The sequence below is a fragment of the Gracilinanus agilis genome, chromosome 1, assembly GCF_016433145.1.
Source record: "Gracilinanus agilis isolate LMUSP501 chromosome 1, AgileGrace, whole genome shotgun sequence".
In the NCBI taxonomy this organism is placed as follows: domain Eukaryota; kingdom Metazoa; phylum Chordata; class Mammalia; order Didelphimorphia; family Didelphidae; genus Gracilinanus; species Gracilinanus agilis.
In genome coordinates, this window is record NC_058130.1 from 324110866 (window position 1) to 324134667 (window position 23802).

Below are 23802 nucleotides of genomic sequence, written 5' to 3' on the forward strand. Positions count from 1 at the left end.
AAAGAATTGTACAAAAATATTCATAGCTGTGCTCTTTGTGGCAAAAAATTGAAAAATGAGGGGATGTCCATCAATTGAGGAATGGCTGAATAAATTGTGATGTATGTTGGTGATGGAATATTATTGTACTGAAAGGAATAATGAAATGGAAGAATACCATGTGAACTAGAATGGTCACCAGGAATTGTGTAAATGGAATTAGCTTACCCTTATTCATTCTTTAGACCAGTGGTTCCCAAACTTTTTTGGCTTACCGCCCCCTTTCCAGAAAAAATTACCTAGCGCCCCCTGGAAATTATGAAACTATTTCTTGAACTCAGAATAGAATGAAATACAAAAAATGTGTGGCCATCACTGCCCACCTGGATCACTGCAGCACCCACTGGGAGGTTGTGCCCACTTTGGGAATCACTGCTTAGACTTTAGCTACCAGGAATGTTACCCCACCCAACTTAGAATTAAGTGGGGAGGATCAAAAACAAGTGCCAAAACAAGATTGAGACTGTCATTTGTCCACGTAGAACTGGAGGGTGGATGCAGGAAGTGACGAAACAAACTATCTTTTAAATATGTTAACTTCCTGTGAAGGGGTTTTTTGCCTTTTGAATCTGGCCCTGAGGGAGCTTGGTGGGACCTCAAGATTGCTTCCTTTTGAATCACCACATGGGTAAGTTAGATTGACTCTCTTTTCTTTCCCTTGGGTTTTCTGGAGGCGCTACCCTCAGAGGCCTCTCATCTTAGAGGAGGCCTCTTGGCTAGAAGCCTGTGTCCCCTTTGTTGAGGCCTTTGAAGCCTTGCCTGGTTTGGGCCTCTTGACCAGGCCAGTTACTCTTTCATCTTCCCTACTTTCATTCTTCCCAAATTGTAAATAAACCAACATAAAAATCATCCTGACTTGGGTCTTTTATTTTAGAATCGTATAATCGATTCCTGGCGACCAAACTTTAAATATCCAGTACAACCATAATTATTTTTTACCCCTTACAGATGCAGAGCGAAAGGAGCAGAAGTAGACCGTCATACACAGTATGCCTCAACAAAGGGGACACAGAACTTACACAACCAAATGTAGTAAGACTTCTACCAGCAGCAATGCAATGACCCAGGACAATCCAGAGGAATTTGTGAGAAAGAATGCTATCCACATTGTATAAATGGAGATTTTGAACCTTGGACTGCATTCCCCAGAAGTCCCTTAGCATTTCCCAAGATTCCCTTTGATTTCTCCTGTGCCTCCACATTTGCTCGGTCACCTTATTCTTTTGTAAGTACTGTAGCTTCTTTCTCTTTTTGCTCTGGCAAGTGGGCTGAATAGGTATGTCTCTTACTTTAGTTATTAATGAAACTTTACAAAATATAATTTTAATCTCCGCATCCAGAGAAAGAACTATGGAACCAGAAATGCATTAGAAAAATATATGCTCAATCACATAGTGTGATAAGGATGTGATTACAGTTTTGATGTTAAAAGGATCATTTTACTGAAAATATAACATATATTTTGAAGAATGATACATGTATATAACCCAGTGGAACTGCTTGTTGGCTTTGGGAGGGGAGAAGAGAGAGCAGGAAAGGGCTGGATTATGTATCATGTAACCATGGGAAAATATTCTAAATAAAAATGTAAAAAAAGGGGGTAGGAGAGGATACAGATTTAAAACTCCTTAGTTTAACCAGTTCAACTTCATAGTCTTTTTCTCAAGAGCCCCATGCCTCATTATCTTCTTGCCAAACTTGTCCTGCCAAGCCTCAGCTTTGGATTATTCTCATTGTCTTTACTTCCACTTATATGCGGAAATAAACTCTAGAAAACCACAAAGTTGTGCTAATTGTATCCACTACATAGCTGAGTTGATGGAACATGAGTTTAAAATAGAAATATACAATGAGACTAGGCTACCAAATACCAAACAAGGCAACTGGAATTTAGTCTTATATGCAAAATGAGAAGATAGGGTGGATATTGAAGGTTTTTAAATGGAGGACTTCAGTCTCAGGAAGATATTCAAATATATACTGCATAATCAAAGTAACTGCCGATTAAGCACTTTTTGATAGATCAGGGGCACACTATCAGTCTTTTACATTTGCAGAAATTTTGCAAATTTCATAAAATTTGGTAAAATGCTCAGAGGCAATGTAGAAAAGAGGGATGTGGTAGTTTCTCCATTTGTTTCAAAAACAAGATCAGAGGTTAGCCAAAGGCATAAGTCTGCACAAATGATGATGTTACTGAATTCTGACCAAAATCACCCACCTTGGCATTAACAATCATTCAAAAAATGAATAATCGAAAGCAGGTATTTTACATATTACTGACAGAAGAACGATCAAGTTAACGAACAAAAATCCCAGCATATTCAATAAAGAACAGCACTCCAAAACATTCATTTAATAGTTTAATTTAGAAAGACATACACCCTGGTAAACACATTGCTTTATCCATTCTTCAAAAGTTTTTATAGGTGGTTGTTTTTCAAGCCTGGGGAGAAAAAAAGGATAGAATTTCAATTACCTATATTGGCAAATATCCCTTCATTTCACACAACAATGGGATCATTAATTTTTAAGTTTCAAGCTCAGCAACTGAGAAAAAAACCAATTTTAATATCTAGATTCTAGAATCATTTGTATATAAAGTAAGTACATTTAATTATGATAGGTACATCAGAAAGCGTTTACAGTATCACGGTTTCATTCATACTGAATTGCCACATCATATGTACCAATAAATCTAATTTCTATTCAAATAGATGTTGGACTACCCAAGCAGAAGTATATATACTTAGGTAATCTCTGAAATAATCTTCCACTTTTTGAGAATCTATTTACCAATATGATTAATATCTACTCCCAAACACCACCTTGCTCTGCCCAGGCTGAATGAGGTCCACCCTCCCCCCAACACACACACTTTTCCTCTGGGAAATGCTTCTCATTAGAAATAAACCTATAATCAACTAAGTGGTACAGCAGATGAATATGCTGAACCTGAGACAGGAAGACCTACACTCACAAGTATGCAGTCAGATACACTCCCTAACTTTGTGACTGAGCAAAATCACTTAGCTTCACTGCCTTGGTTCTCTCAATTATAAAACAGAACTAATAACAATAATGATAGTACCTATTCTCAGGGTTGTTACAAGAATGAAATATTTAGAAATGTTTTGCAAATCTTGAATTACTATATAGATGCTAAATGTTACTACTATTACAATGAAGACTTTCCTTAAGTTCTCAAAATGCAGGGTCTTCTTGAATGATCTTTATTATGAAGAACCTTTATTAACTATCCTAACTTCAGTCCTTATCAACTCTAGCTGTGGTTGGCTTCCTAATGAGTTCTCCCTTGTTTTGTTTCTCACCTTTCCAACTCATTCTTCAAAAAAGAGCAAATCTTCCTGTTACCATGCTACTTCCCTTTCAAAAGTCTTCAGCAGCTCCCTGATGTTTCTAAAACAAAACAAACTCTCCAATTCAGCATTTAAGTTAAAGCTCCACAATCTAGCTTCATTTTGCCCTATTACTTCTCTACATATACTCTGTATTTGAGAGACATTTGACTCTCTGCCTTTCAAGAGTCCTTATCTCCTCTCCAGGTTCAATTTGCACTCTACCTATTTCTTAAGTCCTTTCCTGACACCCAGACTCTGCCCACCCAACCTAACTCCACAACAAATCTAGTTACCTTTGTACATGTAATCTCTCAGTAGAACATAAATTTTTAGGGGGAAAAACATCTATTATTTCTATGTAGTATCATTATATAGTTAAAGACCAGTACGGCATCATATACATAGCAGGAACTTTACACATACTTGCTGAACTGAAATGTTTTGGTTACCATGGAACTAGAGAATTAGTTTTGGCTATTTCCTAAAATCCACGAAAAATTATCCATTATGGCTAAATTGCTCAGATAACAGAGATACTATTAGCAATGGGAGTCTCATGGTGCTTAGTGACTGGTACAACTACTTATGCTTATTGTTGCACCCTTCTCTTTCCTGCCAGTTAGCATTCATAAGTCTTGTTTCAATATTTTTAGTAGCTTCCCTGACTATATTTTAAATTTTCTCTTAACCCTAAAACTCAGTTGAAAGATCTCCCAATTTCTAACTCAACATAATCTTTAACCAGAAAAATTGCATTGCAATTTGATCACTGGAAATAACATTTTAGAATTAGTTGCACACATGCATGAATGCTGAGGCACAGAGCCTAAGGGTCCTAATTCATCCCTAATCTATTTTTTTTTACTATCCAGTGCTATGACACTAAGAACTATTTTATGGTAAGAAGACTTCTTTCTCCAAGATACAACCATTTTCTAAAATAACAAAGGCAATGTTGTTTCTGCAAAACTTAGGGGAAATAAGCAGCTATTAATTAATAGCTAGTATTTAGAGAACTTTAGGTTATACAGAGTATCTCATTTTATAACTTACTGTGAATGTACATAATTCCATGTCAGGATCATAGGAACATCCTAAAACTGGAAGGGACTTCAAACAATTTAGTTCAGTTGTCTCATTCTACAGCTGAGGAATCCAAGGCTGAGAAGATAAGTGACTCAACTATCTATATTCACAAAATTATTAAGGGATATAACTAGTTTTTGAACTAGATTCCAATATCAAAAGCTGTATTTTTAACACTACACACATCATGGCTGCATTACTGAGAAAGTAGTGCAAGACAAATGGATTGGGAAACCAGATTGCAAAGAGTTGAGCAAATGGAGGCAGAAACTTAAGACTGAATTCTTTCTAGAACTTTAACAAAGAGTCAATAGGATAATAATTTGGAAAAATTGTAGGGTTCAAATGAAGGTTATCAGAACTTTTGGCAAAAAATTAGAAAGCCACAATGAAAAATGGGATATTTGTCAGAGAAATAGTCTAAATTCAAAGAGTTACTTCTGAGTTGGCAAGAAGAATCAACTTTTTTGGTCATAACTATTAAGGACTGCCCTAATAGGTATTAATGTTCGATCAGTCTACATTTATGAAACCATGAAAGAGTAAGCAAAGGGAGAAAGAATGGTGCAAGCATTTCCTTTTTAGCAATGTCAAATAATTGTAATTACCTGAGTCCTATACGGAAGACTCTTACTTCTTAAGCAACTGATGTCTTACTATAAAGAAAGGTGCCGCAAATCCAGAACCAAAGTATACAGTCATCATTGCCAACAACCGCCATTTGTTTTCCACTGAAAAGGGCAGGTTCTTTGGAGAAAGAAAAGTCAGTGAATCAGGGAAAAAATAAACAATTCAAATATATTACTTCTTTTTCTGAGACCTTACTTAGGATAAAAGCATAAACAACAAAACCTCCCTACTATGTTTTAAGCATAAACTTAAGACAACCTTTAAAAAATTACCAGTTTCTATATGTGTAGTGTGCATATTATACACACACACACACACACACACACACACACACACACACACACAGTGCTCCTAAGTTACTTATGTCAAACTGCAAAGGAATTTCTTTATATATATATATGCATATGCATTAATTTTCAGTAATGACTGAAAATTACATGGCAGTAAACCTCAGTTCATTTTAAGAAAGTTAAATACTTAAAGAGTTGTCCATAAACTAGAATAGTTTTCTGAAGGTATTTGAGCAAAGATGGATTTTGTTAGGAATTCCAGTTTAGAGTTGGGCTGAGGACAGTCTTAAGGTTAAATGAACTCTTATCAAAATAGAATTTTTTTTCTTTAAAAAATAAAAGGCAAAAACAAAAACACAAAACCCAATAACTTATTGAATAAATTACAATAGATATTTGTTGTAAAGTCAGTAACTTAAGAGATAACAAAGATTTATATTATGAGACCTTAAAAGAGAACTGGGAAAAAGGAAATGGAAGATATGGTTGATTAATCCTTTATCAATATTCCCCCAAATACTACTATAGTATTTACAGTTAATTAGTCAAAGTTGATTTTTCTAAAGAAATAACATGACTTGAAGGCACATAATAAAGCACTACACTGTATAATAGGAATGATATTCACCTAAAAACAAAGTCAGAGTTAGTTCATGGGAAGGAGGAATAAGTCAAGAAAACAACAAAGTTATGTATTATGTCCTTTCTAATCTCATAAAAGAGTTATCTAAGTGAATTGGAATAAATGATTTACTCGGTGTCAAGAATTTTGGTTACTTTTTTTTTTTTTGCAGGGGACTGGGTGGTGGTTGGAGGACCTAGGCTAATTCCAATTTATTTTCAATGGATGGATTTAAGCAGAACTACAGTCTCACAGCCTGTTATCATTACTTCATTATTATAAAGTATAATGTTGCCATGGGGACATAATTTTTTTATGTGTGACATTTAAAACTTATAAAAGGAATCCCAAACAGTACTACTTATTAAAAAAGTGGACATCTGCCTAAATTTTTTTCATGTCTTAAGTACCTATATCCTTACATGCCTATCCAGTCTTGTTTCTTTTTACAGGGCCTAGAATGTTGCTCTGAATCATGGTTCCTGAATGAATGGTGCTGGTTAAGGTTGACTTTATAACAGCTTAAAAAAGAAATTTAAGTATATGGCACATCAGAAAGCGTTTACAGTATCATTGTTTTTCATACTGTGTGATTCTCATCATATGTACCACAAGAAAGGAAAGTAAATTAGATCTATAAAGGGTTCTGTATTCTATAATGCAAAAAAAAAATATATCAAGCCTTACATATATTTATATGCTATTATATATGCATGTATGTTTAAAACTTCACATATTTCTCTTTTGTAACCTATCCCATTCAGAAATGACCAGTTATGTTTAGCTTCATATGAGTTATTAAAGGTTTCTTAATCTAAATCCAGTAATCCTTCCCCTAGGCCTTTATTTAAAGTAGTATAGAAGGGTGCTTGGGGCTCTAACTTCAGGTCCTGGTTTCTCATTTTGCAATGACCTTCCATCATCGGCCTCCATGTTGTTCAGGGCCATGCTTCTTCAGATGCTGTTAAGTCTCCTAGGCATTTACCTTCCCCCACAAGAAATTAAAAAGAAAAAGATGAGAAAACAATCATTCTCCAGTTTGTCGCTTTCCATAGTGTGGTGTAAAATTAGTTCATAGCTCCCTGGCTCTACCCATCGCTCCCTCTCATTCCACCCCCCCCCCCCGAAAACTTTGTGACCTTGGTCAAGTCACTTTTGCCTTCCTAGTCTGTAAAAAAATGTGGGGATGCCCTTGACGAATAAGTCTTAAGAGTTGAAATGGAGCTTAGAGAGCCGTTTAATTCGATACTTCATTTTGCAGAAGAGGCAACTGAGGTACCTGGTGTCTTGCGCAAGGTCACAAAGTCAGCTACTAAAAATCCGCGCTCATTCTAGGCCTCATCGACCCCGTGCCCTCTCCGGTTACTCTCCGCTCCAGAGCCTAGGCTGCTTGGGGTCCGCGGACTTTCTCCTACTACTCCCTTGGGGGTGCAGAGGCTGTAAATTGAAGCCGAGGCCTCCGCTGGGAGGTCGGTACGGTCGCCCTTGCTTGCCCCTCGCCCAGTCCCCGGCCGCAGTTACCTTCCCCGGGCCCTCCTCATAGTGGCTCCTGCGCACCAAGGAGGTGGAGAACCTGCGCACGCTCTGTCCCAACATGGCGCTGCCGAGTGCTCCGCAACGACCACAGAGAAGGCCGCAACGGAGGAGGAAGGAATGGCAGCTCAGTCGTCCTCTTCTTGCTGACCTTTCTCCTTCCTGGGCGGCTACTACGCAAAGAGGATGATGGGATGTAAGAAGAAGGCGGGTAGAGCCAAAAGCAGGAAATGAACGCTGAGGTCGTTCCTCAGAATTGTGGGAAATGTAGTTCGGAGGTTACCGTGGGCTAAGCCTAGTTTTCTTTGCCCTCTTGTGATTATTCATCCTTCCTACCTACTCTTCCTACGGAACTTACCCTTCTTCCTAATGTTAGGACCAAATTTGTATTACAGCCATAATTGTGGTTTTCTTCCCCACTATAATTGAAGTGTACCCGCAGCTAAGTACCTTCACAAGCTGTTTCTTATGTTTCCAAGAATGTTCCCTTTCCACTTAGTTTCTCTGATCCTTAGCTTTCTATCAAGCAAGTGTTCTTAGTTATTGTGTGTGTGTGTCATGATGGGCCCCTCTGGCAGACTGGGGAAGGCTACAAGCCCCTTTTTCATATTTTTAAAAAAAGACAATTTTTTTTTAAATACATAAAAATACATAGGGTTGCAAAGGAAACCAATTATATCAAAATAGTTGTCAAGTACACATACAGTACAAACACAGAAATACATCTGTCCAAGAATCTGAGTGTATGTATGTATGTATACCTATATACCTATATGTGTGTGTGTGTGTGGCTGTACACACAAGTTCACAGACCTCCCGTTAAGGTCTCCTGCTTTTAGGTTCATTTCAGATGCAGCCTCTTAAAGGAAGGTTCTCTTAACTTTTTTAACTTCCTCTTCTCCCCTGATTATTAGTGCCCTTTCCCTTCTCAAATTGCATTCATTTACTTATCTTTTTATATGTCTTATTCCCCAGGAAAACGTAAACTCCTTGAGGACAAGAACTATTTTTTTTTGTATTAGCTTATTATTTTAAATATAATTGGTAATTGATAAGTTGAATTCAATTGAACTAAATCTTTCTATCCTTCACATAACCTCACCCCCTCCCATTGTGCACATAGTTTGTACTTAATAAGAATTTGTAGAATTGAATTGAATCTTCTGGGGTCAACCTGCTGGGCACCTGAATTCTTCAGAGTATCCCTGCACCAAGTTTATTTCCCCTCTAATCCAGCCTCCACTCAGCTGACCAAAGTGATTTTCTCAAAGATCAGCTTTGACAGTGTCAATCTCTTTACTGAGTAATTTCCAGTAGCTATATAACCTTCAGGATAAAATATAAACCTGTTTCTTTCTCTTCAATACCAGTTTACCAGTTAGTATCAACTAGCTTTTACATAGGGTTATTTACTGAGAAGATATAACAAATACTCAAGTGCAAAAACATTTGACATTGGAATCACATTCTCCTCTATTACCTTGGTACCTTCGTAGAATTTAAAGTACTTGCTACAAATCGTCCCTCCACCATATTCACTATGACATTCTATTAAATATGCCATAATTTGCTTAGCCATTCTCCAGTAGGAGGACAACTCCTTAGTTCCAATTTTTGACTAACAAAAAGAGCTGCTATAAATATTTTCTTATTTAAAAGTCCTTTTCCTCTTTCGTTGACTTCTTTGGGAGTATAGGTTTAGTAATGGGTTTAGGTTGGTGATGGCAAACCTATGCCACGTGTGTCAGTAGCCATTTTCGATGACATGTGGCCACATGCAGCTGCATACAGAGAAGTATGGGGCCGCATGCAGAGGATGAAACATTTGCTGTAGTGTAGTGTAGACCCCCTGTGCACTATAGATGACAATTCTACCTATATCAATTCACCTATTTTGGTTTATTAACTCATCATCTATAGATTTAGAATACTTTAATTCAATTAGATTAGTTTAGCATTTCCCAAACCTCTATCCTTATTCCTTGTTCCTAACCCTTTAGATAAGCAAATAAATCCTGTTGTAGTTTAATTCAAAAGAAGATTGGTGTTCCTTTCCTAATTGGTGAACATCTACAGCTAATTAGGGGAAGCGATTTATCAAACCACAGTCAGAACAGAGTTTGCCCATTTAGCACACCTACACCAGCCCAAACCAATCATAACCAACAAATCCAACCCCAAGACAAGGGACTAAAGGAGTTGTTAAACACAGGTACAACTCCCACTAGATACTTTGGCTTGGCCACTGTTTAAGAGGCATAGGCTTGGCTAAGCTGAATTTCATAAATCCTGGGGATTACTAGCATGTAGGGTGATCACCCAGGCAATCTCATCTCTCACTTAGCCTAGATCCATCTATCACCTGAGGATCCAGAGCCAGCTTGGCAGACTCAGCTTAATAGAGCCTGTCAGGCCCAAGTGAGGCCTAGCAGCCCTTCATATTACCAGATCAGCCTCCTATTTATTTTAACACTGGTTTAGATTTAGCTGAGTCAAAGGACATAGTTTCAAATTGTTTTCAGGACTAGATTGACCAATTTACAACTTCACCAGCAATAGTGAACTCATTTTCCCATAGCCTCTCTTAAATTTTTCATTCTGTTATCTTTGACAGTCTTATGTTAATCTCTTTATTTTAAAGATAAGGAAATTATAGACTAAAAAGATTAAGTGACTTTCTAAAGGCTGTTGAAGCTATTTAGTGGCAAAGCTAGGATTAGATCACTTTTACAGTATTATAGTGGTTATTTCTTTTTGTCAATTGAGGAAAAGTTTTGTGTTCTGGTTAAATATGTTTTGTTGTGTTGTTTTCAAGGCCTTCAATATAATAGCATTTCTTGCTGGAGAATGACTCTATATTATTCCTTTAGAATCACACTGAAGATTTCAAGTGAAGTAACTGAAAAGGTTTAAGAAAAAAAAAGGAATAGTTTCTCTTTATTGTGAAGGAGGGAAAGATGATGGTGAGAGAAGGGAAGGATAGGGAAATATACCTATATCTTTATCAATATCTGTATTTAAATACAGATAGATATGAAATGATTGAAATTCTTGAAAAGCAGTATTTCTTAATTGTAAAATAATTTTAAATTGACTGCTCAAGACAGCCTAAACTGGTTAATTGATGCTTTCCATTTATCTGAACAGGTTCTCCGGAGTATGAACTCTTCTTACGAAGCTCATCATTCAGTTCTTCCCTTGGACATCCCAAGACTTCCCTGATTGGGACTGACAGGGGCATTTAAAGACCTTAATTCCTCCTTAGTTACTTCATCATAGAAAGAGGCAAATCTTTGTCCATAGATGGAGGACTTGAAAATGGCCCTTTCCTTCCCACCACAAGGTCTGAGTCAGTCCAACATGACTGCAGAGCTTGTTGGCTTCCTTAATCTTTCAAATGGGTCAGGGAGTTCCGGATGGCAGGCAGGCCTTCTCCTTAATTCTTTTAACCTTTTAAGATCTAAATAAAAAAAAAGGATCCAAATCAATTTCATAGCCTGGGGGGAAAAATTGTTTCTAAGCTGGACCTTAGAATCAGATTGTTCTGGGAAGAAAGAGGAAACACCAAAGGGAAAGTTATTTCACAAAAATAACCCAATTCAATATTAATTTTCCATAGATAGATTATTCACACACATATGCAGAACTCTAAAATATAGTGAACAAGGTTGTTCAAAAAAGTTTATATGTCCCTGTAAACTGTCCTTTATGGAACTCTTCCCCTGAGGAGGAGCCCACCTAAGAGGTACTATGCCAAGCATAAACCCCTACAGGGGTCTCTCCCTTTTGGGGATGAGAGGAACATCAGAGAGATACAATCCCTTTAAAATCAAGATAATAAGCAAGGACCTACATGTGCACATAGAGCAATTTAACCTCATGCTGGGAGCTTAAATCTTGAGATTGCAGGTAGCAGAAAACATATTTTTCTAACAAAAGGAGATGGGAATAGGGGCTGGAAGGGGCAGCTCCAAGGAGGGATCAGGATGTGGTATAGGTGGAGATTTCTAGGAACCCAGGAGGGGCACTGATAGATTGCCAGACCCAAGGCAAAGGAAGGTTCCAGGAGAGAAGACATTTTCTTTGGTATATATTTTGATATTAGTATAGAAAAGCAAGTTTGAAGTAACTTAGTCTCAAAGTTTTCAACAAAACAATGAATGATCGAGTCAATACCAGGTATCCTATAGTTGAGGTCAAATGATAAAAGTTGAACAGGAGCTTTTCAGAAATAGCTCATGAAGCCCAAGGTTAAGAAAGAGAGTCTGTTCACCAATGTAATATTGAAAATTAATATTATGCCAAATGTAATATGACACATGGTAATATTTAGAAATTGGTTTGGAAATATAATATTAGTTAAAAATTGTTGTGGTCACCATTTATAAAATAATTAACCCTTAAGTCACGAGGATGATAGTAGCTTTTAACAATTTACTTTTAATATAAATATAGTCTAAAAAAGAAATAAGGAGTGAAAGAAAGAGAAAAATATTTCCTAGCCTACCACCCTAATCTTACCAGTCCACAAGAGTGTCTTCCACTGGAGCCACCAACACTGAATCACAGAAAAACCCCCCAACCAAAGAACTCCAGAGAAGAACCTGATCTCTTCTACAGTCTCATTTTTTAGTCCTCTTTCTACACCTTACTTCCTTTCCCCATGAGCTGGTCTATCGCATCTCAGGAACCAACCAAAATCTCTCTGACTGGGACCTGTAACCTTTAGTCTCAGGTCATGATCTTAGGGCTCTTAACCTGTGACCTCTTTTTGGATCATTCCAGCCACACTAATGGGCTGGCTCGGACAAGCAGGAAGTTCACGATGTTGGGAGGAAGGGGTTCCCTTTACACACCAGAGGACTAAAGATTAAGCAGTAAGATCTAAAGTTAGCTAAGTATCCCATCACAGGCTTCCATGGTTACTTCTCTTAGGTTTATTCATAGTTATTCACCCCAGGATTATCAACTTTTCCAAGTCACTCTGGGTCCATCATACAGAGTTGGGTAACTCAAACAAATTAAGATAATTAGTATATTCATTTTAATACCCCACACTCACTCTGTTAATGACTCATTGCCTAAATTCATTTCCCAGTATAATAGCTCCTCTATTTTGGGAAACTTGTATCAAAGAATCTTTAATTCTATCTTTTTTTAGCTTTGAACCCCATTCAAACATCATACTTTTGGAAAAACATCTCAGTGTTAGATTTATCCCCATGCTAGGGGAGTGCTTCTTTTATTCAATTACCTCTTTCCAGCTATATTCCCAATAAGAATATCAAGAGGAGCAAATTTGACAGATAACATTATTCATAATTACAAAGCAAATATCTAAATTGAATAAAGGTAAACAGATATTCCTCATGGCAAAGGAAAAAGCTTTCAATTCCAACAAAAGAACACAAGAGGCAAAAGGAAGATCCAGCATCACTGGTGTAGAGTCTATGGTGGGGTATAGAGATTTGTGCAGTACCACAACTCTTTCTTTGTGTCTGATCCATCCAATTAATCTCACTCCAGAATCCTGGCCTCATCTATGGTGAATGCCTTCCTGTGGTGGCTGCCACTATCTGAATTTCTCTCTCTCTGTATTAACATCCAAGTTTTACCACGTCCCCTCCAACATTTATCATTTTCCTTTTTTTTGTCATATTAGCCTATAATAGGCATAAAGTGGTACCTCTGAGTTGTTTTAATTTGTATTTCTCTAATTAATACTGACTTGGAGCATTTTAAGATAATTTTTTAAAATTTTTTTATAATTTTAAGATAATTTAAGATAATTAAATTTTTCATCTGAGAATTACCTGTTCATATCCTTTAACCATTTGTCAATTGGATAATGACTTGTATTCTTGTAAATTTGATTCATTTCTCTATATGGTTGAGAAATGAGGCCTTTGTCAGAGAAATTGGATATAAAAAAACTTTTCCCCAGTTTTTTGTTTCTCTTTTAATCTTGGTAACATTGGTTTTGTCTGTGCAAAACTTTTAATTTAATGTAGTCAAAGTTATCAATTTTACATTTTGTAATGTTTTCCATGTCTTTTTTGGACATAAATTCTTCCCTTTTCCTTAGATTTGACAAGTAAATTATTCCATGCTACCCTGATTTTTTGTAGTATTACCCTTTATTTCTACAACATGTATCTATTTTGACTTTACCTTGGTAGATGCCATGAGGTATTTGCCTGTGCCTAGTTTCTGCTATATTTTTCCAGTTTTCCCAGTAGTTTTTGTTGAATATTGAGTTCTTCTTCCAAAAGCTTACATTTTTTGGGTTTGTCAAATTCTAGATTACTACTGTACTGTGCCTAATCTATTTCATTGACCCACTACTCTATTTCTTAATCAGTACCAAATTGTTTTTATGATTGCCACTTTTTAATATTGTTTGTGATCTGGTACACCTAAGCCACCTTCTTTCATTTGAAAAAAAAAATCCCCTTGATATTCTTGGTCTTTTATTCTTTCAGATGAATTTTATTATTTTTCCCTAGTTCTATGAAATTATTTTTGGGTACTTTGATTGGTATGGCATTGTGTAAGTAAATTAATTTAGGTAGGATTGTCATTTTTATTGTATTGGCTGGGCCTACCCATGAACGATGTTTTTTCCAATTGTTTAGATAGGACTTTATTTGCATGAAAAAATATTTTGTAGTTGTGATCATATAATTCCTGGCTTTGTCTTGGCAATTAAACTCCACAGACTGACTTTTAAATGTCGCCAAAAGGGTATGACCTATCATGGTACATGCTATGGTTCCTTTTCTAATTCACTTCAGTGACCCTTTTGAATTTCATAATGGTGGCTTTGTCTTTGCAGTTAGTTTACCATCTCATTAGACCTTTTACTGTGATTAGGTCATGGGCTTTCATGGACCAACTCTTCCATAGTTACATAACCTTACCAACTGCTTTTATACATAAGTTCATTGTAAGCTACAGCTCAAATTTCTTCATCTACTCTTTTTTGGAAAATGCTTGAAAGTTTGGAAGATTTCCAGGAATGTCTAATTTGACCCTAGGTACATGCAAGAATCAGTTTAATGTAGTAGGAGGCAGGTTAAAAGTTAGAGAATCCAAGTTCAAATCCTATTGTTACCTACTATCTCTGTGACATTGGATAAAACACGATTTTTCTAAACTTTAGTTCCCTCATCTATAAAGTATGGGAATTGGACTAGATGACCTCTGTAACACCTTGTAACTTCAGTTTGTCATCCTATGATAATGAAGAGAGATGACAAATCTATATTTATAGCTCATAGCTGCCATATCCAGACAGGGAAAGTAGCAATGGTTTTATGGAAACTAGCAAAGAAGAATGGAGACCTTTCCGTATGAAATAAATTTTACAAAGAAATGAGGTATTTATGAATTACTTGGTACAAAATGGAAAAGCATCTTTAGGGAAGTCAGCATTACCCCAGAGTTATATTTAAAAAATAAAATCCCATTATTATAAGTAGTGAGCAGGGCATTTATCACGAAGTATAGGCTATATTTCTTAGGCCCTCATGAGTATTCTGCGGTTGGAATTACATTATATAGTTCAATGTATCTAAAAATTAGAGTATTAGTCATTTTCCTCTCTAGGTAATAGATCAGATTTTGAAGACTAGGCCAAAATTTATTATAAAATAAATGTTTTAGTGGAGAAATGATGTGCCTCTATTCTGCACTACAAAATAAAAATTGACAAGTATCTTTTGATTTGGAGTTTACAAAATCACATATTGCAATAGAGGTTCTGATATTGGCATCTTTTCGAAATTTCAGACAAGCAGAGACAATCTTGTTTTAAAAAGTCAACCAACTGAGGCAATATGGTCTATTGAGATGTGAACAAGGAATAGGGAGTCTAGAAGTATTCTGTCAGTCTTCTAATTCAGTTATGGCCCATAGGAAGTTTTGATCTAGATAAAATACTGCCTGCTGTATTATTGAGCATGATTCCTTAAGCCCAGAATAAAGAAAGAGCTGTTGTATAGCTTCAGAAAAATTCTGTAGATGGATTTAAATGGAGGGAAAAAATTTCGAACTTTGTACAAGAGATCACAAGGCCAAATCCATCCAATCCTATGTTTGTCAGTACAAACTAGATGCTTTCACTGTTGTGTTTCTGGGTATGGTGACTCATTGATGATGAGAACCCTTTTCGACTGCTATAGAAGAGCTCCTTTCCAATGACTGTGACAATAGCTAGTTATAGGAAATAAGAGTTTCTTTTCTGAGATGAAATGTGTCTACAAGAGTGTTTAGCATGAATTCTCCCAAGGTCAGGAGGGAATATTGTGCTCGTTGATCATTATAGACTTTTATATAATGTTTAAAGATTTGTAGTTTCAGGGCAGATTATTTGTGCCAAGTTATTATGTGACTTACTTAAAGTTCAAAATGGAAATGCTCTACAATTATAAAATTGCTCACAAAATGTTAATGCTCTCTCTGGATTTTTTGAAACTACATAAATGGTGGTTATTCTAACAGTTCTCTTACTTAGAAATTATTTGAGGCACAGTGACATAGCAAAGAGGTGTCAAATAGGCAGCCTGGGGGGCATATGCTCTTGGGTGCTGTCTAATCCATTTATTTAGTTTATTATTTTTTACATATAATTTTTAATATTCATTTTCTGACATTTTGCTAGCCATGTTCTCTCCCTTCCTCTCACTTTTCCTTCCTCCCCAAGAAGGCAGTGCAGAGAAGATGATATAAATTGTACATATGCTATCATAAAATATGTATTTCCATGTTTCTCATATTGCAAAACAAGACATATTGCTTACACTAGCAAAAAACTCATGGGGAAAATAAATGAAGAATGATGTTTAAATCAGCATTCAAGTTACTTTAGTTCCTTCTATGGTGTTTGATCTCCTATTTCATTATGAGTCTGTTGGAGATGCCCTGAATTCATGTCTTGTTGATAATAGTTGAATCATTCACAATTGATCATCATGAGTAAAGCCTAAACCAAATAGAAATATAATTGAGAAATATTTCACAAAGTAAATAAAATATATGATAGAACATAGATAACATATTTTAAAATTGTCCATATGTGACCCCTAGGGATTCTTCTGTATAGATTAGTGGACCTCATTTTTTATTTGAGTTTGACACCACCAACATGACACTTAGAGGTATGGTCTCAGAGCCAGGAAAACTTCAGATTAAGGGCTTCCTCTTACCCATAATAGAAAACTACTTAACTTCTCAGTAATCAAGGCAACTCTCTAAGAGTGTAAGTTGCAGAGAAAATGTTGATCTTTTTAGGAATTCTTAATACCAATGAAATCCCATTTTGAAACCTGATTTCTACCCCTGTACCACAATAGTGCTGAGCTCATAAAAGACTCACATGGCATGGGAGATGGAATATGGGACTTGGAGTCAGGAGGACCCTAATTTGAATTTGACCTTTGAAAACTATTACTTGACTGTTTATCTGAGCCTTAGATTTTTTTATCTGTGAAAAAGAAATGATACTGTGAGAAGCCTACTTTAGAAAGTTATTTTCATGTAGAAATGTGATTAGGCTTAATAAACTTCAAATGGATATAAAAATGAATTTAGTTTTATATGTGGCTTCCTATAAAAGCTATTATTAGCAACATTTATATTATATTAGCATTTATATTATATTAGTGTATTACCTAATATATATTAGCAAATTATAATAAACTGTAATGTGATTAATATCAAGTTGACCAGTCAATCTAAATATGTATTTATTTATATAGCTACTTATTTACTTACTTAATTATTGGTTTCTCTTTATCTATCTATCTATCTATCTATCTATCTATCTATCTACCTTTCTATCTATCTACCTTCTATCTAGTCCTTACTTTGGTCCATATTAATAAAGCTGACATTTCTATAATCTTTAACTGTTTGCAAAGTGGTTTTTAATCAATTTTCTTACTTGAGTTCCACAATGTTTCTGAGAGACTTGCCCTCCAGGTATTATTTTCCTCATTTTACATATAAAAAACTGAATTAGAGTTAAGTGACTTGCCTAAAATCATATATCTCATAACTATGAGAGATATGATCCGAACCCAGTGCTTTTAGGTTCCAAGTCCACTACTCTATTCCCTTTTTGTTAGAGAAAACCAAATTTTGATAACTCAGTTAACTAGACCCCTTAAAGAGGTAACTGATGTTTCCAAGTATAGTATCTAGGGTATTCCATTCTCACACATGAGGACCTCAGGATGACTTCTACAAGTTCAACATAATCAGTAGGATTTTATATGCTTAAAACTATAGTTTACAAACTTCTAATGTGCCATTTTTTCCTAGTCATAGAATTGCAGAGTTTGACAATTGAAAGGGACTTCGGTGACTATCCATAAAAATAATTACTACTATAATGTGGTCATGATGATGTCTCATGAAGACCTGTAGGGATAGGCAACCTGCCACTTCACTGGGTAACCCATTCTACTATGGGCTATCTTTAATTGTTGGGAAAATTTTACAGACTAAATGTGGCTTTTTATAATTTCTAGATATTGCTCCTGCTCCTGCCTTCTGGGACAAAGTGGAACAAGTCTTTCCATCCTTCACATGAGGACCCAGAAAATACCTAAAGAAAACTCTTGTATGCTTCCTATACTTCCTCTTCTCCAGGCTAAATATACCCAAATCTTTTAGGATGACCTCTTTTATGTATTCTTACCAGACCAGAAGCCTTCTCAGAGTCATATCTAGCTTATCAATGTCCTTCTTAGTCTCTAGTACTCTGAACTGAATGCAATACCCTAGATGAGGTTTGAAAAGAGACTCTTCAGAGTAGGGAATCTCAACTACTAATTCCTAAAGTTATTTCTCCTAAGATCACATTAGTGTCTTGTCTGACATCAAAACACAAACTAGCCTATAGTCTGCAGGCTTTGTTGTCTTCTAGTTTTGAAAATCAGGAAAATATTTGCTTTTCTCCAACTTCCAACTTTCCATATTTTTTTCAAATGTCACCAAAAGTAGCTCATCAGTCATAGCCACTATTTCAGAAACCAAGGTTATAGTTCATCTCAGGCAGATGATCTGAATTCATCAAGTGCAACTTATGAATGACTTACTTAAATTTGGTATCAAGTCCTTGGTAGTCATTTTTGTCCTATCATTTCCAGGGTAAATGTGACCTTTCATTATTTACATTTACCTCCTTGGCAGAAAAACATAGAAGCAAAATAAAAATTGAACAATTTTTTTATTTGTTATTTTGAGTTATCCTTGTTCCATTTATGCTATTCAAAGGTCCTTTTCTTTCCTTGTTCTTCCTTTTTTCTGCCATTATCACTTTAAACAGTTATATGGGAAGCTAGGTTGCACAGTGGATAAAGTGCTAGAACTGGAGTCAGGAAGATAAATATTTCTTAACTGAAATCTGTCCTCAAACACTTACTAGTCATGGGACCCTAGGCAAGTTATGTAACCATGTTTGCCTTAGTTTCCTCATCTATAAAATGATCTGGAGAAGAAAATGGTAAGCCATTCCAATATATTTGCCAGGAAACCCCTAAATATGGTCATAAAGAGTCAGACATTACTGACACAATTAAATGACACAATTAAATGACAACAGAACTTTAAGTAGAAGTTTCCTTAATTTCCCTAGAGGGCTTCAGCTCATTCTGAACATTAGTATTCCTGATCATATTTTTGCTGGACCATGCCTTACTTTGTAGTTCTTCACTATTTCCTTGTCTTGCTTCCATCTTCTCTACACTTCATTTAAAAATCTAAATTAGTTGATAAGTTCCCTGTGGATTCACAGTAGTGTCTTCAGTTAAATCTCATTTTTCCTTCCCAGTAGAATCATTTCACTTGTGTCCTTAGAATTTCCTACTTAGCTGTGTCCATTCTCTGCTAAGCCAAAAGCTTAGTCCTTGGGATTCTACTTATCTTTTCTCTGAACTCTTTGAAATCTACTTACCCATATTTTCTTTTCTTCTATGTCACAAACTTTAGGAGGGAGCATTAATTTCTGCTTTTATCTTTTTCAAGTCAGTGAATAATCTCTCCCTGTTAGTGAGAATCTAATCCAGAATAGAAATTTCTCTTGAGTTTCTCAACCTTTTGAAGGATGAAAGTATCACTAAGAAAAGGCAGTTATTAACTACCTGGCAGAGAGAATGCTCGAGTAGATGTCTGGATATGTGAAATCTCTCTCATCAACAAAATGGCAGGCCTTAATGTTGGGCTTTTGATCTCTTTCCCAAACTCATTTATTTTTTTTTTCTTGCCCAGGTGGTCTGCAATATAATATATTCCAATGACAAAATCATTTTTGCTACCTGCTCTAATCAACTCCATCCAACTACTTTTATTAATTCCCTTTCTAATTTCCTGGATTTCCTCACATGAGCGATTTTATCTCATCTCCTTTTCCTATTCGATGTTTTTTGAATAAAGTATTCACATCCTGAGGTCTGGGTTTTATCCTACCAAGTCTCAGCAATACTGATGAGGTCAAATTTTCCTCTTCAAATTAAGATCTCTAGTTCCTCTTGTTTGTGGATTGATCTTTGAACATTTATTTTTGACTAGATATTTGGGTCCATGAATTTTATTATGAATTCTTCTCTTGGATTTTGTATTTTATGTACTTCCAGTTATCTCAGTTGTGAGAACTTCTAGGTGCCTCATTCATAGCAAATGAAATATCTACAAGTTCATGAGACAAAAAACAAGAGACAAAACCAAGGTAAAATTAATAGGCTCAAAAGTCTATACATAAATGCACAAAGTTTAGGCACTAAGTGTGTGTGTATGTATGCATACAAAAATATATGCTTATATGTGTATATGTATGTGTGTGCATGTGTATATTAGTTATTTTTATATATTATTTACATATAATATATAATATTAATATAGAACATAGCATATAATTATATGTAGCATATAATTAACATTATAGCATGTAATATTAATATATAAAATTGTAATATTATCTATTAGTTACAATTAGTTGTTTCTCCCTATATAAGCACATATTCTTTTCTATGTCCCATTCTTTTTTTTTTTTTTTTTTTTTTAATATTTTTAAACCCTTAACTTCTGTGTATTAATTCCTTGGTGGAAGAGTGGTAAGGGTAGGCAATGGGGGTCAAGTGACTTGCCCAGGGTCACACTGCTGGGAAGTGTCTGAGGCCGGATTTGAACCTAGGACCTCCTGTCTCTTGGCCTGGCTCTCAATCCATTGAGCTACCCAGCTGCCCCTCTTTTTTTTTTTTTTTAAGCTTAAATCTCTTTTGATTAGTTATGCAAAATACCTGGTAAATACATTCTCATCAGCTTTTATTAGGTATATTCCATTCCATCTCTGGCCAGCAATCTATCATTCCCATATTGTAAGCTTTGGTTTAGAAGTCAAAATCCCATTCTTGATTACTGCTTTCTAAGTTGACTGTTTAGTTCACAAATTATTATTTCTCTTTAGCACCTCTTGTGTTTAATGCATGATAGTGAACAAAATTTATTTGGTCTTTAGGTTTTGTTTTTTTTTACAGTTCCTTCTGGTAGTATCATTTGTGTCCACATGAATCACCCTAAATTGCCATTCATTTTGTTAAATTTTGGGAAGTTCTCTGTTATGTCTTAAATACATGCTCCAGAAGACAACAGACTTGTCTATTGTTATTAACAAGTAGACCTAAAGCTGCATCTGTATCTCTCCTCAGGCAATCTCTCCTCCTCCAGTTATCTCAGACCTTTCTTTCCCTTGTGTAAGACCCAATATTTTTCTTTCTCAAAGAGCTTCAGCCCCTCAGGGCTGTTATAACCTTATGGCTACCCAGAGAATCATAGCTGCTGTGGTGCCAGTGGGAAAAAAATATATTTTCCTTCCCTCCTCCACCTCCATGGCCACTCATTTTCACTCAGATCATCTCTAGGCTACTGCTGGTGACTCTCAGAGGGAAAACAGCTTGAACCTAAAATTTATTTACATCAGACTAACAATATTTAAGGGAGCAAATACAGTTCTCTCCTGGTGTTCCCTTTATCTGAGGAGAGCAAAATAACTAATTTCTGGCCCTAAGCTCCTGCTTCCCCTATTGGCAGGATCAGTCTCCCTTTGTTGCTCCAAAGCAATGAATGATAAACAAAAGTCCTTCTAGTTCCTTTTCCCACTCCTTTTTCTACTTTGCGTGGGTGGGACTATGATCCTTATAAAATAAGCAGGCATAGATGGGTTGTGATCTTCAGAAAAAAAGGCAATAGACATTTATTAACTCCCTCCTATTTAGCAAGCACTGTACTAAACACTTTACAAATATCTAATTTGATCCTCACAACAACCCTGGAAGGTAGGTGTAATAATGATCCTTATTTTATAGTTGAGGAAACCGAGGCAGACAGAAGTGAACACTCGGACAGTGAGTGTCTGAGTCTGGATTTGAACTAATGTCTTTCTGACTGGCTGCAGAGTTCTATCCACTGTGTTACCTAGATGCTTTTAGGTCTAGAGGATAACATTACATTATCTTACACCCAAATCTATTGCTTTTCCAAGCTTCCCTATTTCTTTCAAAAAGTGTCATCATCTTTTCAATTAATACTGTTTAAAGTAAGGGCTTTGTCTTTGTCTCCTCATTCTTCTTCATCCCACCTAGTTAGTCATTTGCCAAATCTTGTCACATTCTTTCTCACAATATCTCTCAGATTTATTCCCTTCTTTCTACTCACATAGTTGCCTCATTCTTATCTGAATTATTTCAGTAGCCCCATAACTGAACTTATCATCTCTCATCATCCAATTCATCTTCTTTAAAGCTAATAAAATGATTTTCCTTAAGTTAAGGAAGATTTGACCTTATAACTCCCCTACTCAATAAATCTAAATATTATTTCATCTTTACCTATCTTTTCTTAATTTCTTATTTTCTGTAAATATAATAATATACATTGTTATTAATAGTAGATGCATATACTACAAATTAATAAGCATAGATCAACAAGAACTCTAAAAACTCTCTTTTATGGATAGAGGGCAAGATAAAAAATTTGGAGACCACTATTCTAGAGTATACTGGGCAAAGCCTCCTCATGATAAATAAAACCTAGCTAACAGTCCTTTAATAGTAGCCATCACACTTATCTAATAAAAGCAAACCAGAGAACAACTCTGGGAAGAAGCCTTCATGTAGAGAGGAGTGTGCATCTTTTTTTTTTTTTTTTTTAATAAAACCCTTACCTTCCATCTTGGAGTCAATACTTTGTATTGGCTCCAAGGCAGAAGAATGGTAAGGGTAGGCAATTGGGGTCAAGTGACTTGCCCAGGGTCACACAGCTGGGAAGTGTCTGAGGCCAGATTTGAACCTAGGACCTCCCGTCTCTAGGCCTGGCTCTCAATCCACTGAGCTACCCAGCTGCCCCCAGGAGTGTGCATCTTGACAAAATCTCTATCCCCAACTTACAAATACTAGAGATTTCAGAGAATTTCTTCTTTGGGGAGGTCTGACCTCTCTTGATTGCTCTTAGAGTAATCTGGCTCCCAATGAGAGAGTTCATTCATCATGTATTTTCTCACCTTTTCTGGAATATTGACTTGAATAAAAGAGTTGATCATCACTCTTCATCACTCTTGTCAAACTTCTGATTCCTCAGAATGATGATATATATATAAATATATGTGTGTGTGTGTATATACACATATGAAACTAGTTATATTGAAATATAGTAATTAAAACTGACAAAAACAACTTAATGGACTCTATAATGAAGAACTCTGCTCTAAGGGTTTCTTTGCTCTAAAGATTCTCTTTTTTTTTTAACCAAAAATATTATTACTCAGATTACTCCTATATTTATCACATGTGGCTTTGAATGACTTTTAGATTTTTCTAATTATAAATCTATCCATAAAAGACAAAGATTTGGCATAATTGAAGATATTCCAAAAAGTCTGCTTCTTGAAGGCAATTCATTTGTTCTTCAGTTCATGTGTTCCATCTGGCTGTGTTGTTAGAGATGATTAATTCTTTTAAAATCTTTTCATGAGGTAATACTATTATTTGTCCTTATTTCCCTTGGAGTTTCTAAATATGGGTAGTTAAATGCTCAAAAATTGAAACCACAAAATAGCCTTTCTCAATCTGGAAATCATCAATATTAGCTAATGATATTTTCCATTGCCATCTTGAGTGGATTGCAATTTTACATGCAAAGACATTATTTATAATTTTTTCCCCAGATTTTTTTAAGTTCACTG

General features: G+C 35.7%; 1 protein-coding gene and 2 non-coding genes across 4 annotated transcripts; all 3 read right to left on the bottom strand.

Moving 5' to 3' along the window:
- Nucleotides 1-2389: 2389 nt before the first annotated feature.
- On the bottom strand, nucleotides 2390-7742 carry LOC123231409 (cytochrome c oxidase subunit 7C, mitochondrial). Of its 2 annotated transcripts, XR_006505109.1 has the most exons (4): nucleotides 7551-7742; nucleotides 5096-5234; nucleotides 3372-3459; nucleotides 2390-2485 (listed from the first exon to the last, which is right to left on the bottom strand). XR_006505109.1 is itself a non-coding variant. In XM_044657663.1 (3 exons), exons 1-2 carry the CDS (start codon nucleotides 7623-7625, stop codon nucleotides 5118-5120), a joined length of 192 nt encoding a protein of 63 aa, XP_044513598.1. In that variant the 5' UTR covers nucleotides 7626-7741; the 3' UTR covers nucleotides 2390-2485; nucleotides 5096-5117. The 2 variants fall into 2 exon arrangements, 1 of the variants encoding a protein (XP_044513598.1); XM_044657663.1 differs by lacking the exon at nucleotides 3372-3459 and having other exon boundaries at nucleotides 7551-7741.
- Nucleotides 2667-2729, bottom strand: LOC123232792. The gene has a single exon (XR_006505297.1). It is a non-coding gene; the product is annotated as a small nucleolar RNA Z39 (small nucleolar RNA).
- On the bottom strand, nucleotides 6577-6638 carry LOC123232794. Its single transcript, XR_006505298.1, has one exon. It is a non-coding gene; the product is annotated as a small nucleolar RNA Z39 (small nucleolar RNA).
- Nucleotides 7743-23802: the final 16060 nt, after the last annotated feature.

Coding starts and splice junctions, on each gene's coding strand:
- LOC123231409 (XM_044657663.1), bottom strand. CDS start 7,625: ATGTTGGGACAGAGCGTGCGCAGGTTCTCCACCTCCTTGGTGCGCAGG. Junction 5,235..7,550: donor ATGAGGAGGGCCCGGGGAAG/GTAACTGCGGCC, acceptor CTTTCTCCAAAG/AACCTGCCCTTTTCAGTGGA.